The following is a 17432-nucleotide window of genomic DNA, read 5'->3' as shown; positions in this document are numbered from 1 at the left end:
TAAGGCAATTGCTATTTACAGGACTGCTTTTTTTCCCCCAACCCTTTCTCACAGTGTCTTGTTATTTTCTCATCCACAGTGGCTCTATAAGCCTCTGACAGTTTATTACATGCAACAGTGGTTATCATTTTAATTACAGAGGTGCTTAATATAATCCTGGTAGGCCCGCCTGTTAGCAGGCTTGTTAGAGTCCTGCTTATTATCCTCCATGCTGTTCCACACCCCAGCAACTGTTCTCCCAAATGAGAGGCAGCGTAAACGGCCCTTACATACCATCCAGAATATAAAGAAGACTGAAACCAATTTAAGGGACTATTCGCAGCTGGTGATGTTCACACAAAGACATTTATTGCTTAATCACTCACACACATTGAAGGAAAATTGCGTAAAAGAAAAAATAAATTTAAAGCATACCAGTGAATCAGGCTAGAGGGACATTTTGTTGTATGGTAAAATAAAAATATGCAATACGCAGCTTGACATTTTGCTGAAAACACTTTAGTTTTACACTTGCTGTTACAAAACTGCCAAAAATGCATAAAGTCTCACTATCAAAGCTATCAAATGTGAAAATTAAAGGGGTACTGCACAACTGTTTGTGTTGCATTTGCTAAAAAAGTGGGGTTGTGGTCAGTTTCAGAAGAAGTCAGAATCTGGAGTACAAAATAGATACAAAGTTTGTTAGAAGCAATGAAACCACCAAAACCCACTGGGCAATTTTAGCAACGTCCATATTGTATCTGCAACCCTTCAGCATGTGAAAGTTGTTCATTTTATTGTAAATTGCCAAAGAAAGCGCCCTTTGAATAAAGCGACAGTCATTAATATTACCTTCCTTCTTCACACAGCAGCATCTATTGTCAATTTATACTTGAAAACAAATAAAATGCATTTTAGAAGTCAAAATTTGGACTTGGAAAGTCCTATCCAACCACAAGATGAGATTCAAAATGGCTGTTACCATTGTGAATGTTGCAAGAATCAACATGTGGTCCACATGGTTACGCTGCAAAACATGTTATCGGCTTGTATTGCTAACTGTGAGGGGCCTAGCCACTGGGGTCCGCACTTAGCGAGTCCCACTGACTTTTCCACTTTAACTACAACATCCTGACCCGTGTGACAAATTGCAGGTAGCAGAATAAGGCAAAAACAACTGACAAGTAGTGAAAAATCTGCATGAACCCATCTACAATCAGAAAAACTTCAAGAACACTGAGATAAACGAGAGTAGGAGATGTTAGCAGCACCACCAATCTTGTTTGTGTGGAGAAAAATGACAAAAAAACCCACAACATAAATGAGTTTGAAAATAGGAGTTAACTCCAGCTAGCTAAAATGGCTAAAAACATACATCTACTACTCACATCCTGCTCCACACATCCCCAAGTTGAAAAAAATAATAAGCAATGCAAGAACTTAACAAGCCAGTGTATGAAGAAACTTTAATTCCTTTGGTGTCTGCAAACAATGCACATCTTAACATTAAAATAATGTGACACTCCTAAAAGACTAAAAACAAATCGTGTGTAAACCCTGTTATGAGTGAAGGTACCAAATTCACAATAGTTTTGCGGGATATTGATAAGATAATGGGCGGATAGATACAGAGGCACAAATTACAGAAAATGTTTTACAAAAAGTAACAAATTGAAAGGTTGATAAAATAGAAGGGAGACAGACAAACCACACACTTACAGTGAAATAGAAAACAAGGGTTAATAAGCAAAGGACAAAAATTAACACTGTAAATATAATTTGCTCGTGAATACAAAGCAATCACTTATCATTAATACTATCATACCTAATAAACATAAATTCAAAATTTCCTGGAATTACAAAGCTAAAAGTGTTTCTACATGAAAGCATGTGTGCTCTTCCTCCTTTCTGGAATGGCTAAAGCCTTACAGTATCTGCAGGTTGAGGCACTTGGAAAGAACGTGATTGTACTTTATGTAGCAATTTTTTTTAATTTTATTTTTTTGTGTGTGCATTTGTTCTGCTTTGTGTGCCCGTATGTGAAACGGTGTCCAAAAAGAGCAGCGGCTTAAAACCTCATGATCTGAAACTGGATAAAACTGGCTGGTCTTCAAGCCACGCGCCGAAACCCAAACTCTTCCAGTTAAGATTAATCTCTTTCTGCTCATCTCACCAACAACTGTGAGGGAATTTTCAAAAAGGAAAAGGTCGTAGCACCTTGGGTCTGATGATCAGGGCCGCTGTTGTCTGGCGCTGCATGGAGCGAACCTCCATGCAGCGCCGCTGAGGACGGTGGGGAAAACGCATTGTAAAAACTGCTTCCAGAAGTCACCCAATCTTTCATTGTTAAATATGATTTTCTCAAATTAAGCAAAAAAAAAAAAAAAAAATATTAACAATAAAGATGGAGATGCAACTTTTATATAATTATGAGTGTTCCCTTAAAAATACAACCACAAAACGTTTAGTAAAAAAAAAATTAACTTATCAGTTGGATTACATACACAACTGTCACTGCTACATTTGATTTAAAGGGAAAACAAAACATGAATATTCACAGTCAAACATCTTTTAGTGAGTTTTAGGCTCGGTCTTCCAAATGACAGAAACCTTGCACACACCACTTGTTCACAAAACATCATCCTTGATCCCTGGTTTCACAATAATACAATTATTCCATGATGTTCCACACAGCCACAAAAAAGTCCCTCTGCTCTGCAGTCTGGAGACTGACATCAAAGTTCAAGGCAGGCTAGTGATGTCCCGTTTAGGAGGGGGTCCGTCTGGCTTGCAGGGGCTGCTGTTGGCTTTATCTTCAAAAAGCAAAACTCTGATGGGGACAAAGAAAGATACAAAAAAATGGATGAAACAGAAAGTAGAAAATACAAAACGTTTTTCATTGTATCTCTGAGATGCATTGGAGATTATGAGACTTGTGTCAAAGGTTTTCAAGTCCTCTATTTGCAGACATTTTTGTACTTTGCCAAGTCTGGAAAACAAATATATTTCCATTTTTTTCCCAGACTGTATCTTAACATTGAGATTGACGATGACAAAAAATAAATAAATAAGAACATTTGCTGAAATAACCATATTTTGTCCTTTTACATCACGTGCTACATTTTCCCAAAAAATTCTTAAAAGTCAAACAACTTGGAACCAAAAATGAGGCATGGCCACTGCTCAACAAATAAAATACAACAAATCAAAAGTTCTAATTTTCTTGCTGCAAAAAAATAAAATAAATTAATAAATAAAAAACTTTTCAAATACAAAAATCAGTCAATGTAAATAAATGCAATTTTAAAATGGATTTATGGAAATCTACAGTTACGGCTCACGTGGTGACAAGTGAAAGTAATAAAGGGAAACCTAGAACAACAAAGAGGATAGCACAACACAACAGAGAAAAGGACCTGACATGAGCTATTTAGAGTGAATGCTTGCCTTTAATTTCCTCTTCTGGAAAACTTGGCAAAGCCCCACTAATCCCAGAAGGATCACTGATCCAAACGAGCAAAGCGACACTACTTTCACTTGTCTGCTTTCTTTCTCCTGTCAACACTTACTGACAGCATCTCTGCTCTCCAGGACAGCAGGATGCTAAAACAGATGCACAGATGTGTTAATAGCGTACAAACAATCCAAAGCTTAAAAAAAAATAAAAAAAAACAAATCCAACATAATCACCTGCTGTTATCAAACTGTAGTAACTCATTGTCCTTTGCCCTAATGTTAACTAAGCACTATTGTTGAGTCTGCCCACAATTGTTTTCCTCTAACGGGAACTAAATCATCTGCTGTTCTCACAAATGCTTTGAAGAAAACCCCCAAAAACATTCTGCTATAAATTTGTACCCTCAGCTTCGCCCTCAAACTTCCTCCCTTAAAAGATTAAAACAACATGACAAAAGAAAGGCTTTGTAAACAATCGCTCTTATCAGCAACTCCAGTGGACTGCAGGCTGTTTAAAGAGCACGCATTAAAAATGAGTGCACACAAAAAGTGGTACAGCATTTTTCTGGCAAATAGACCCTGTTAAAGCTCAGGTTTGACCTGGTATTAATTTAGGTCAGGCTGCTATTTTTAAGGCAAAATGTATTTACTAGTTTACCATTTTTCCCTCTTACAAACAGCACAAATAAACAGGATTTCTGGAAAGCAGAGCTTATCTTGCTAGGATACACAGGAGAGGAAAATAGAAGCAGGAAGAAATGAGACTTTTATAAATAGCATGCTGTGGGATTCGGCGGGATTATGGGATACACTCCCAAATAAAAAAAAGAAAGAAAGAAAAACCAAACAGTTGAAGGCAAAGTAGGAAAAGTTTTGCATTCTGATAGATGTTTTTGGGATTATGAGATTAGTCTGGGTTCTGGGGTCCAGTCAGCTTACTGACATGCAGCAGCCATTCTGGCTCTGGTTTGGCATGGCTGACCCAGCACACAGCTGCTTTAAAAGGCTTAAACCAGCTATATTAACCCATTTAAAAACACAGCAAAAAAGGATCCAACGAGTTTCTGATTTTTTTTTTTTCCCCTCAGCTTTTATGCGACTGTCAGCAGTTAATCAGCCTAGACTCAGTTACATAAGCCTCTAATCGCAGCTAAAACTAAGGGTGTTGACTGTGGATAGGCTTTCCAAATGGGTTTTGTTGCCATGGTGACTGATAGCAAGTAGGTAGTGACATCACTGCTCATCATGACTGATCCCCCCGGCCCCCTGCAGATGGATGAAGCAGGTAAATGTCAACACTGACCTTGTCCTCAGACATAACGCACACTGTTCATCAGTAGGTTAATCACAGCTTGCAGAGAAGCACAAGTAGTTCTTTTCACAACTAATTCACACGATCACTCACAGTTTAAGCACAGCGGATCGCTTGCCCAGCATCATCTTGACAAAGTCCCTGTAGTTGATGGTGTTGCTGCTGCCGCCGGTCACTTCAACGATCATCTTCTTCAGCTCCAAGTGGGTCTTGGGCACTCCCAGCTTCTCCATCATCCGCTTCAGCCCCATCAAATCTGAGAAGGTGGTGAAGGAAATAATTACATTTGCTGAAGGTCTTTTGCCATCAGTGGATGTTATGTTAATGAAATGTCAAACAAACTGACTCAAACTGATAAAACCAGTGTTTTATACAATTGAAGGAAAAAGAAATTGTGCTTTTTTTTTTTTTTTTTTAGGGTAGTGCTGGACAATAAATTGTCCCAATAATTATTGCGATAAATTATAATATTGTTGTGCTTGGACTATTTTCGAGTACCACATTGATATTGGCAAAATAATGCTCTAAAAAGTATCAGGACTGTAACAGACTCATACATTAGGAACAATTAAAAAGTTGAGTAAAGCTTCACCATTGACATTAAGTAGGACTAATGAGTGTAATTAATTAGTCTAATCCTACACCAAGAATGAAAAAGTATTTAGAATAAACTTTCCGATGACAAATGAGTTGAGATGTTTAAAAAATAAAAAAAGCCAATGGTGTAAAACTACATGGAAAGCAACACAATTCTTCAAGTCTTTCTAGAAGAAGCAGCTGGCTGCTGAGACATGCCATCCCAGATCAGCAGCTGCGAACGACAGTCACCTCTCCGAAATCTGGGTTTACCGCAGCAGTAGACGTGGACAGGAAAAACAAAACTCAAGTTAGAACTACGATGTCAGTGTCTGCAGACAAGCTGGAAGCTCTCAACACCTGTTCACCTCACATCTGCTATGGGCCGAGTGAAGGAGTCTCACTTTACATCGAGGACACAACCGTGACACATGAGCCTGTCTGAGGCCAAACAGTGCACACACAAACATGTAGTATTAATTACTGTTCCTTTCTGTCAACACTGCACTTTGGTCAGCCAAGCTGACAATTGTTATGCGAGGGCGGCAGGTGTTTTACAGCTGGTTATTACTCACCGATCTCTCCTTCATCATTCAGGTCAAACTCAGCATATTTATCTGCAAAACAAACACACATGGAGGGATTTTTACTTACAGTGGGAGTTCAATCTCACCTCACATTCCACATCCTGTAGTACAAACAACAATAACTCAGCTGGCATTTGACTACTCAGCAAAATTCTTGACACACACTGTCCACGGGCCACACTCTTAAGACTCTGCTGACGGTGAACATCTCGAAGTGAGAGCCGTGAGCAGATGACAACAACAGGAGTTTGGGGAGCTTAAGTACTAAAAAAATAGTTTAAAAAGTGCTTAAACTTCAAAAGCAATCGGGATGGGGAATATGTGTGGGCAAAAATTCAATACCAATTATCCTAACGTTTGTATTTTTGGAGTTTGGAAGAATGCTGGAGTAACGTGGGGGAACACATGCATGCTCCGGGAGAACATGTCAGCTCCCTGCAGAAACACCCTGATTGGTATTTAATCCAGCATCTTCATGCAGCCCTGCAACAGAGCTAGAAGATAATACAACTTTTTAAAAAACTAATGCTAAATTCCATTAGCTTTGAAAGAATCGATGTTTGCAAATTAAATTAATGTAAAAATTGTCCAACGGGAAAACATCTTTACCGTTGTGACGATATCTATTATGATTAACCAACATAGTTTTCTTTCATCACACCACCACTGTTTGTGAGCTTTAGCGTCTCAGCCGATGAAAATATTGATCCACCGTAGAAATGGAGTGAAAGTCCATTCAACAGACCAGATATATTATTGTTTAGGAATTTGAACGTACAGCACTAAATGTTGTATTCAAAGAGTCATTTGCGATTCTGATGTCGCACACACTGATATTGTGATGACGTTTCAGTATATTGTGCAGCTCTACTTAGAAACTTAGAAGTTGTTGGTCATAGTTTCTTTAGTTAAAGGTATTTGGAGTTAAATAGTATATTTTTAACTACGTTTGCATCGCCTCAAAACATCACATTTAACACTCCAGGAAGGAGGCAGTTCTGTGTTTCTTCCCTCTTTCCACTTCCCTAGAAGACCCCTTTGGTCAGATTACTCTTGCTATTTCTGTCCCACAATAGGCGCTCTGTGTGTGTGTTGGAAGAGAGAGAGCGTTGGGGGTGCTGTGTTAACTGTGTGAATCGTTGGGGAAGAGGGACAGGACAATGCCAACCCTGTTCATAAACCCTCAGGAGGGGGCCTCCACGCACACACATGACGTTTTGAGAGGACCACTTGTTGTAGTGCAGCCTGTTGATCATCTGCAGCCTCAGAAAGGGGCTCAACTCAACACAACTCAAGCCTTCAGTTGTTGCTCCTTTCTGGGTTCCTAAAGCAACTATTGGAACAAAATGACTAATGTGATGCAATGACTTTACTTTTCGCTCATTTGAACGGTTTGTGTCACTGAGGTGTACTTTGATTAGTGAGTTTACTCCTGGCCACGTTTATAACCAACTGTTATCTGAAGAAGCTTTCCATTTTATAGAGGCTTGCTGATAAAATAGCTGAAGCGGACGACAACACAGGAGATCATTTGTGCCATTTTGGCCTGCTGACAAAGAATGTTTCCCATGCCTTCATAAGACTGGCGGACAATGGCCGAGGAACCAGATGGAGCTGCAATAATGGCATCTTTTCATCTAAAACATAGTTTGAATTCCAATCACTATCTTTATTTTTTGGGATATTTGAGACTGGTAAACAGACAATTATATGTCCACTGAATGTAGTATATTTCTTATGAACTGTGATTATAGAGTAAGCAGAAGTTTTCTCAAAAATCTACACATAAATCTTGGGTGAACAGATTAGGAAAGTTCATCAGTAGAGGTTTAAAACCTTAAGTCCACATTTGGGATGTACATAGGTTATGGGATCACGGTACAAGTACATGGTACAAGTTCAAACCTGGGACTTATTTTTCTTCCTATAAAAATAATAAGCTGAAAAATGTATTTGATTTGTGGTTTGCTGATGACTAGTCAAGCGTGTGTCTTTCACCCAATGGCCACTGGAAATAGGCACCAGTTCACCCTTTAAGACTTTTACCAGATAACTAGGTATAGATAATGAATGGATCTTCCTATTCCAGTTAACTTGGGATCAAGTTAATTTAACCTAATAACCTCAACCAAATTGAAAACACACAGTAACTAGAAAACACCAGCACCTCGTTCTTGGCAGGTCTCATTGGGAGTGAAATTTTAAAGGCAATGAGACATTTACCCATGTGTAGAAATTAGGGATATAAAATAAAGGACACTGTTTGCCTTGCAGCAATAGGAATGTGGGTTTGAATCTTTTTTTAAAATAAAGTTAGGATGTTTTCCCCATATAACATGTAAGCATGGGTTTCTTGCAGGTACTCCAGGATCACCTCCATGGTCCAAAAAAACCTTGTTAGGTTAACCAACTTCTGTAAATTGCCATCTGAGTGTGCGTGCACAATATTTATTTGTGCTGCCCTGGTGACCCATGTAAAGCCCAGTGACTGCTGGAGATAGGTACCAGACTTAAAAATAAGCAGGTGGGTATTCAAGCTTCTGTACATCATTAATGTTAGTAATTTTTGCATTGCTGTGGTGTGGAGAGGCCCGCATCTACGAGTTCTCACAGGGCTAAACAAAACCCCATAAAAACATCTGTGCAGTGTCATGTTACTGCATGTACTGACAAATGAGCTTAGTGTGAATACAGTTTCCGTTACAACCCTCCTGATTAGAATATACGTACACAAACATTATGATTTAATGCCAAAAGGGCACTTTTGGCATTAAAAAGAAGTTTGTCGTGTCAAAAACCTGGTAAAATATTTTACGACAAAATAAATAAATAAATAAATAAAAGTGAACAATTATGCATGCAAATGATCAGGAGAAACCCAGTGCAGATTTAATGTGTAAGCTTCAAAGTGGCAAAGATGTGAACTGATGGAAATTTACTGGTTGCCAATAGCTGTCAGGGTGTTGACCTTTGGGTCACTGGGACAGTATGGAAAAGAGGAGGAAGGGGAAAAAAACAAAAAGAGCAACCTCCCAGGACCTGGGTGCTGTTTATATGTCACTGCTCCATTTCCTCCAGCAGGCCTGCACTCTAAGTAGGACACTGCGGCATGTTTCCCCATTTCCAGAACTTATTAAGTTAAATAGCCAGATGTCACTCTCTCATGAAAATTACAACCAGAACTTGCATTGAGCAAAGATGGGGGGGGGGAGCACCAGATGCATAAATGTGTAGTGGAGGAGTGGGATGGTGCTTGCGAATCATGCAACTTTGTTTCTGTAATTAGGTAGCAGCAATGTTTTCTCTGTTCCCAGGAGCTCAGAGTTTGCTCAGCAAGGTTCTGAATATTGAAACAACAAGCGGAGGAACGCCCCGGCACATTCCTCTCAGCCCACTGAGAACTTCGCCCGGCAAATCTTTTTGGAAATCACAGCAGTCCGTCTTTCCCACAGAGAGAAGCAAAAATGCTCATGACCAAAGGGGCCGACGCAGACCGCGCAGCGACTAAACAACTGCTGAAGGCACGACAGCAACAAGAAGAAAAGCACACTTCCTCAAAGGGACAATCAGGCTGGTAGATACTGGGACAGCTGACGTGAGGAGTGGATTTACTCACTTTTTAAGCTTTCCAGTTTCTCTGCCAGGCCTTCTTCATCCCTGTATTTCTGGTCTTCCAGGTATTCCTGAGAAAGATGAAGAGGTGATAAAACTCAAGGAAAATTGGGGATGGGCGACACACATAAAAAGTTTTTGCATGTTACGATGAAACTGAAACACCTCAATACCGTTATGACAGCTTTCTTTAAGTTACCAGGCTCTCACAAATTGCATTGATCTAATTGTATCTTATCTCACGGTGCTCTTTTTCCTGGCTTGTCACCACTTCATTACTGGGGCACCTCATGAGGGAGTAGGAGTGCCTGAAGGGAGCCATTCTAATAAAATGATAATGGTGCAATATGCTGTGCGGGAGTCATCCACCACCGCGAACACAGAGCAGGGAAGACAGAGCGAGTCTGTTTTTCTGCATTGACCTCCGTGCGACTTTGAAGCTTGCAATCAAAGAGGATAACCATCGCAACTGGATGGTTATCAGTGCAGACTGACTCAGCTGACTGCAGCCCTCCCACAGGAAAGTCCTCTCGCAGACAGGAGCATGAAAACGCATCTCGACAAGTTCAGTGCCTGCACATCACATCGTGAAATCTCTTTTGAGGCCAACAATGCCTCACATGAGTCAAAACAAAAAATATTGTACTTCTTCTTTCTCAAGATCCTTATTGAGAGCTCGCTCTAGATTTCCCCTCGTCAAGGTTTTCTACAAATTCTGCACTTCTAGAGTTTTCCTGCAGCTTTTGCAGCATTCTGGAGGACAGAATGCATGTTTTCCGTTTCACAGGTTTTCTTTTAAGCATCAGAAGCAACTTTTATCAGAATCCCTCCAATCTGCGTTTTTCTAAATGCACACAAACCCATTCAACACATTAGAATATTACTGATTATTAAGTGAATTTATTTTAGTAACTATCGACAAGTCAAACACATTATATAGATTAATTAGACTGGGTGATATTTTTACACCTTTATTTCTCAATCACAGTGATTTTTTTTTTGCTAACAGCTGATGAAAACAAAATTAAAATCAGAATAATCCATCAGGAAAAAAAAAATCTTCAAAATGAAAATGCGGGCTTAATAAAAAGTGTGATTAATATTTACTTAAAGGTTATTTTAAAAGATATTTTTAATATAACAAACAAGACTTGTCAGGGTGCATATTCTAATTCAATGAATATTTTAACCTCATACTCTACAAGTTTCTTAAAAGAGCGTGTTTTGCTGTCAAACAGTCTCTCTTCTAAGTTGAGAATGTTATTCTGGAGTGTACATAGTGTGCAACAATTTGAGCCTGTGTGTACTTTAATTTCAGTATAAATACAGCAGCTCATAAACATGTGGATCATGAAGACTGTTACACAACCCAGACAGTTGAGGGAGACGTTTATAACAAGGCGAGGTTATAAAACAACAATAAAAAAAAGTTAATTATCTAGAGAAGCAGTCAAGAGTACAATGGTAATTGGAGGAGCAGCAGAGATACGTAGCTCAGGTGGGAGAATATGTCAAAATGACTAAGTTATGCATTCACAAATGGGGGTTTTATTGGAAGTGCCAGTCATGAAAGAACAATATTTTTTGCAGTTTTGCACAGGCCAAGTAGGGGACAAGAAAGTCATGTGGAAGAACGAACTCTGGTCAAATGGGTCACAAATGCATCAGAATTTTTCACTCTTTTTGGACAAGGTGCCTAATAACAGAAAACCAAGTGCACGTAATCTTAAACACGCCATCACCGTTCTGAAACATGATCAACAGCATCATACTGTGGGGAAGCTTTTCTTCAGATATGATGGACAAGCTGGTCAGAGTTGACAGGAAGGAGGATGGAGCTAAAAACAAGGCGACACTGGAAGGAAACCAGTTTGGCGACGGCAGATTTCAGATTAGGTTGGAGGCCTGCCTTCCAGCAGAACATACAGCAAAACCTGCCAAGGGGTGGTTGAGATCAGAGCATCTTATTGTGTCTGGATAAAACCTAGACCGACCAAAATCAAGTTGATAATCTGTATTGATGTTGACAGACACTTTATGAAACCTGCAGGAGATTGAGGCAGTTTTCCAAGGAAGAACAGAAAACATTTCAGAGTTAGGTGTGCAAATCTAGAGGGATACCCAACAAAGTGTTGCAGCTGTAAATATAGCAAAAGCTATCATTTAGAGGATTTGAGGACATAGCTTGTACATAAATAAAAAAAAAAAGCACGCATCCTTTTCTTCTTTGTGTTGGTCTACAACATAAAACATAGATTTTTTTTTTCTGGTTGAAACAAAGAGTATGAATACTTTTGGATGGCACTGTAAATATCCTAATACATTTGTCCTTCTGCACCGTAAAATGAAACAGATACAGAGCAAAAGTCAATGATTCGCACACGGTTTTGCGGTATTATCAGATCCCGAAGAACCATTGGGCACGCTGGGGTCACCTCACCTCCCATTTCTCTAATTACCAAACAAAGAGCGCGTTATCTTTAGATAACGGGAACAAGGAGTGCCATGCAGTAAAGTGTAACAAGCTGCAGCGACTGTTTTCCACGCGGCTGCTGCAGCGGTGAGCTGATAACAGGCGGCAGGCAAGGGTGTATAAAGGAGGGACGCACAGATTATGGGAAAATCTGGTTAATCTGAGGGGCCACTGCAGATATCTGACGAGAACAGGCCTCGGCGGGAAACAAAGAGCCCATTCGGACACCTGTTCCACCATAATGGGAAGGAGGGAGAAGGCAGAGCAGCTACAACAGATCGATGCGGTCGGGTCAGAGGGAAACAGTTCCCAAAGGCATTCATGTGCGAAGGTATGCGGTCATTCAACAAGTGCCAAGACACTACAAGGTGGCAATAAATCAATAAAAAATGAATTACTGTTAGTGCAGCGGCCAGCTACACTCAAATATGAACTATGTTTCAGGAATTCATCTATCATAGGGGCGGAGAAGAGGCTCCTCTGCCGGGAATCCTCAGCAAGCCGCCGGGGCTGCTGCACGTTCAAAAACAAGGCCAATGCCAAGTCAAGTGTACACGACCTCATTAACTCAGATGCTGTTAGAGAGGCTCGCAGAAAGACTACACTCCTACCTTATTTATTTCCTCCAGTTTCTGCCTCTGCTGCTCCTTCAACAGACCAAAAGCTTTCCCACCTAAAAACAAACAGAAGGTTAAGGTTATTCCAACGATAAATGCAATAATGCCGCCTCTAGCTAGTCTTGAATTGGAGCCAGTCGGCCTGCGACGCTTTATTGTAAAGACTCAAAGCTTTAGCTAATGGTAGACAACCGAAATATATATATAAATATATATAATTATTCCGAGTCGCTTTTCTTCTTTACCTTGCATGTTTTTATTTGAAGGCATCCTGGAATTTATTGCTGAGGTTCAGAGAGAGAGAAAACACTAAGATATCCGGGCCAGCAGGCTGCCGCAACTGTACGCAGGAGTATTATTCCTATTTAAAGATTGGGCTCAATGGGCCACTCTGCACCGGCGTCAAGTGTGACGCAATCATAAACACAACATCCGGCCGGGTTTTTCAAAATAAAGTAGTAATTATTAATAATAAACTAATAGTTAACTAATAATTCTAATTACACTTAAGAAACATTCATTCTTATCATTTATTAATAAAAAGGTTGCATAAGCAGGTTGTTTTTATTTTTAGAAAACAACATAGAAATAGTATAACAGTTTATAATTAAATTATTGGTTAATAATCCTTTTTTTTTCATAATATAGCAACCTTTTCTTCCTACTCTTTGAACATACCACCCACTTCTTGTTTAGATGTGATTGCCATTATGGAATACCAGTATAAGACGAGTAGCACCATTCTCAAAGTGAACTAAGGGGAAAAAAAAAAAACATAACTCCCCTTTCACATAAACATATAACAGAAAGTACACTTGGCCACCACTCTCTATACACAAAAATGAAGTGTAAATAACATCAATTCACATTCTACAAGATACAATTACCTAAACCTAAACTGGAGAGGCAAGAAAAATGATTATGTCATAGAATAATGCATATATTTGAAATATGAACTATAAAACCCTACTACTATCAGATATTGATTAATAGTAGTTGTAAGAGCTCTATTTAGGCCTTTAGTCAGACTCAAACTATATATTATAGTTTCATTAAAAAAACTCCAAGGTTTTCTTCTATCTTTGTGAGCCACCCACAACACTATGTTAAATAAATAACCAGAAATGTTTTTTTTTAATCCAATTGACCTTATAAAGTCCACACACGTTCTCTCCTGTCAAAATAAGCGGAAGTCAACCTTTATTTTGAAAGTAACAACATCTAATTTCCGGTTTTATTGTACAGAAACCTGTCCTCAGGCTGGAACTGATGCTGAAGTAGTAAATCAGGGCATTTTACGCTTATCACGCTGGCGCTCGCCATCATGTGGAGCATGATAAAACTGCATAAATTAAGGGCGTCACCTATTCATGACAAAGATAAATGAAAAAGAAGGCAGACTTTAAGAATGAAATTAAGTGAACAGGACAAGTATTAAACCTGCTTTCTTTATATTTAAATAAAATAAAAAATCTCTAGATCAAACCCCTCCGTTATACTTTTAACCGTTTAGTACATTGAAATATTTTGCAAATAAAAACATAATTTCTGTTGCATTGGAGATTTAATATACTTTTATAATTTTACAACTACAATTATAACTTAGTTTATAATTAGTTTTACATTAAGTAAAACTCAATGTAAAACTAATGTACATTTTATTCCTTGAAGTAAAATTTATATCCATGGACTCACAATATGCCGTACAATGATGTTATACTGTGATTTTAATTCAGCTCAATTGAAAAAATAAATATTTTATTATTTCCCCCAAACTCTTTCTAAGCTTTTGAAATAACAGATCATAATGTCATGGAAATGTAATGCCTTCACAAATTTTTTCCATGTCAGATGACTCACTTCATGTTCTTCTGGGGAAAAACAAAAACAAGAGGAAAAAAAACAGTAATGGAAAGACTGGAATGTCTTAAATATACCTGACATGGAAAAAGGTTAAAGATACTATAGATAATTAAAATATAACAAACAAACAAACAAGAAAATACAGGTCTTACAGGTTTATGGAAAAACTGAAACTCCTTACAGCTATGCCTCTTTAAAAAAAAGTACTTGCTGTGTTGCACAATGCTCAACTGAAAAAGGAAGTAAATCAGAGTGAAGTATATTAATCAAATTTCCTCTTGTCGAAAATTTAAAGGAGCAATGAGTCGTACAGTAATCTTAAGGTGTCCATGTCATAGGCACTCAATCACTGTGCTCATTAACTGGAACACCTCGCAGGGGAACAAATGGGACTGAAGGGAGCTACTGCAATTAAACCGCCACTGACGCAATGGAAAACCATTTTTCTGAGTCATAGCCAGCAATTCTTTGCAATAATAAAATATTACTCAACTTTAACCCCTTACATTTATAGAAGAGGTGAAATGACATCCATCCTTGTCATAAATAAAGAAAAGAAATAAAGGATCTATTCTAACTGCATGTGTCATAAAGAAGTGCATGGCAGGGCCTCAATCACCCAGAGAAAAACAATATGGTAAGCAGATGTGATTAAGTATATTCATGTATACTTGCATGAAATCTGGTTGCTTCAGTCCAGATTGTGCTAAGACACATTTCCCCCCCATGATGAAAAGTCCAAGGCTATTTAAAATTTCCAATTTATTTACAAACACTTCCATAAATTCAACTGGGATTAGAAAATTTCCATTATTTTGCAACCCTGTAAGTAGCTAAAAACGTCCAAAATCTCACTGCAGTGCCCCACAAAGTCACAAAGTTGTCTTTTGTCCTTAACTTTTGCACATTTCGGCACGTTGCAGAGACAGAAACCACTCAGGAATCTGACCTTTCAGCCACATTTTTAAACCACTCACCAAGATTTTGAGAGACCGACTTCATAATGAGTCAAGATTAGGCTAAATTAACCTTTTTATCGAACATCCTGAGCTTTTCAGCTTGCTAGCATTTATGACATCAGAATGTTATGATCAAAAAACTGCTTGTTTGAATGTCTGGGAATAAGTGACAAACTCTTAATGCAGATGTTCTTATTCTGCCACTTCAGAGTAAGAGTCTTAAATAAAGGGATAAACTCTCTGTTGCCAATTTAACTTTGGTGGGTAAGAAACAGCACAGAGACAACCCCATTCCTGCTTTATTTTCTACTTGTATTTCCAAGTAAACATAATTCAATTGCACATGGACTGAATTTGGTATGTTAGCAGGTGGTTTTGTTAAATCTAAGATAGGAGGAGTTTGGGCAGACCTGTTGGGGGACTTATGAAAATTTCTGGGGACTTCAGCCTTGCAGCTTGAGTTATTTTATTTTACTGTGAGGCCTGCAGCTTTGTTCCTAGAACTGATTGTTCCTCCAGGTTAGTGCCGTGGGACAGTGGATTGGGTTCTGTTTTAGTGAAACTCTGGATCAGCCCCGGGATTTACAGTACACATCAACAAGCTTAGAAACATTTTCTTTGAATTTTGCTTCTAAGTAAACTATACCACCAAATGTTTGTGCTCTAGTGGCACCCCATTCTTATTCCACAGGAGTTAATAGGATGTTGGTCCTGGCCAGTCAAGTTCTTCTATACCATCCTTTCTCATTTATGTATTCAAGGACCTTGCTTCACGCACGGATGCACAGCGATGTTGAAGAAGCCATCCGCAAACTATCCCACAAAGTTGGGTGCGTGGAACAGAACCCACTAAGAAAACAGTCTTACACCACAATTTCTTCTGCAGCCAACTTCACATGTTACTGAGAGGAGTTAGGCAAGTAGAAAGTACACATCTCTACTATTTTAGGATCCACTGGAGGCAAGCTTCATGCTACTGCAGCCAACACTTTGCACTGATGATGTTTAGCTTGGATGCTTCTGCTTAGTCATGAAAATCCAGTCCAGGAACTTCTGTAGAGACAGACTGCATATGTAGGAGCTGGATGTTATTAACCTGTGGAGATGGGAATGATTGGAAAACAAGCACTTTATCTGGAGTGGTGAGTTGTTGTTGTTGTTGTTTTTTTTTTAAATAAGTCAATAAGTGGATTTCATAAAAATGAAATCCACTTGAAAGTCTTTCTCTTTTGATTGTCTAATATTCTATTACTTTTGACAAAATGTTCCACTTCTTTTTCTTTGTTTTATTCTGTAAGACACTTAACTGCAAGTCTGAATATTTTAGTCATAAACTGGTTCTAAATCTCAGTCAATGATGTTTTTTTTTGTTTTTTTAAACACATCTGATAACTTCAGAAAAGGCTCAATGTTTAAATTGGGCTCTCAACTTTAAGTGGCCAACGCTGGTAAAAAAAAACAACAAAAAAAACACAAAAAACAAATGTGAAGCTGTAGCTGCAGAACAAGGTGAGGTAAACACAAATTCATTCTGCACCTTTCAGATTTCTATGAGTAAAAAGTTGCTCCAAATATGTCCTATCACAGACAGTCTCAAGAAAATACACTAAAGTGTTGTGGACGTTTTTCTTGTTTGTTTTTCAAAGGAATTACTTCCTGTTTAGTCTCTCTCATGTTTACTTCTCTTTCATGTTTGGCGCACTCTCTGCTGCTTCAGTCTGGAACAAAGGCTGGACTGAAAACACAAAACATGACAGCTGACATTTTCTGAAAGACATTCAGAAAGGCTGGAGAACTATCGACCACAATTAAATGGATGCCGTTGATAGCTCTGGATCACAAGGACTGTCGAATCCTTGGAGGTGAGGTATAAAGAAATTAGTCATCTCTCCATTTATCTGTCTATTCTGTTTTTTTTTTCTCTCTCTCTCTCTCTACGTGCTTTGCTGATTTCAAGTGATGGGATGGGATCTTTATTCCAGCAATCACTGAGGAGGA

At 38.7% G+C, this 17432-nt stretch overlaps 1 protein-coding gene across 1 annotated transcript; it reads right to left on the bottom strand.

Annotated features, from left to right (window-relative positions):
• Positions 1-1428: 1428 nt before the first annotated feature.
• aif1l (allograft inflammatory factor 1 like) lies at positions 1429-13012 on the bottom strand. Its single transcript, XM_015002909.2, has 6 exons — positions 12858-13012; positions 12607-12668; positions 9527-9593; positions 5899-5940; positions 4841-5003; positions 1429-2809 (listed from the first exon to the last, which is right to left on the bottom strand). The coding sequence occupies exons 1-6, from the start codon at positions 12880-12882 to the stop codon at positions 2722-2724; spliced, it is 447 nt and encodes a 148-aa protein (XP_014858395.1). The 5' UTR covers positions 12883-13012; the 3' UTR covers positions 1429-2721.
• Positions 13013-17432: the final 4420 nt, after the last annotated feature.

The sequence above is a fragment of the Poecilia mexicana genome, unplaced genomic scaffold (genome assembly GCF_051168715.1).
Source record: "Poecilia mexicana isolate PSO_F unplaced genomic scaffold, ASM5116871v1 scaffold_12, whole genome shotgun sequence".
In the NCBI taxonomy this organism is placed as follows: domain Eukaryota; kingdom Metazoa; phylum Chordata; class Actinopteri; order Cyprinodontiformes; family Poeciliidae; genus Poecilia; species Poecilia mexicana.
Note: the sequence above shows the minus strand (reverse complement) of the source record. Positions and strands in the feature narration are given on the sequence as shown.

Coding starts and splice junctions, on each gene's coding strand:
- aif1l (XM_015002909.2), bottom strand. CDS start 12,882: ATGCCTTCAAATAAAAACATGCAAG. Junction 5,941..9,526: donor GAAACTGGAAAGCTTAAAAA/GTGAGTAAATCC, acceptor TTTGTTTTGCAG/ATAAATATGCTGAGTTTGAC. Junction 2,810..4,840: donor CGATCCGCTGTGCTTAAACT/GTGAGTGATCGT, acceptor TGTCCCCATCAG/AGTTTTGCTTTTTGAAGATA.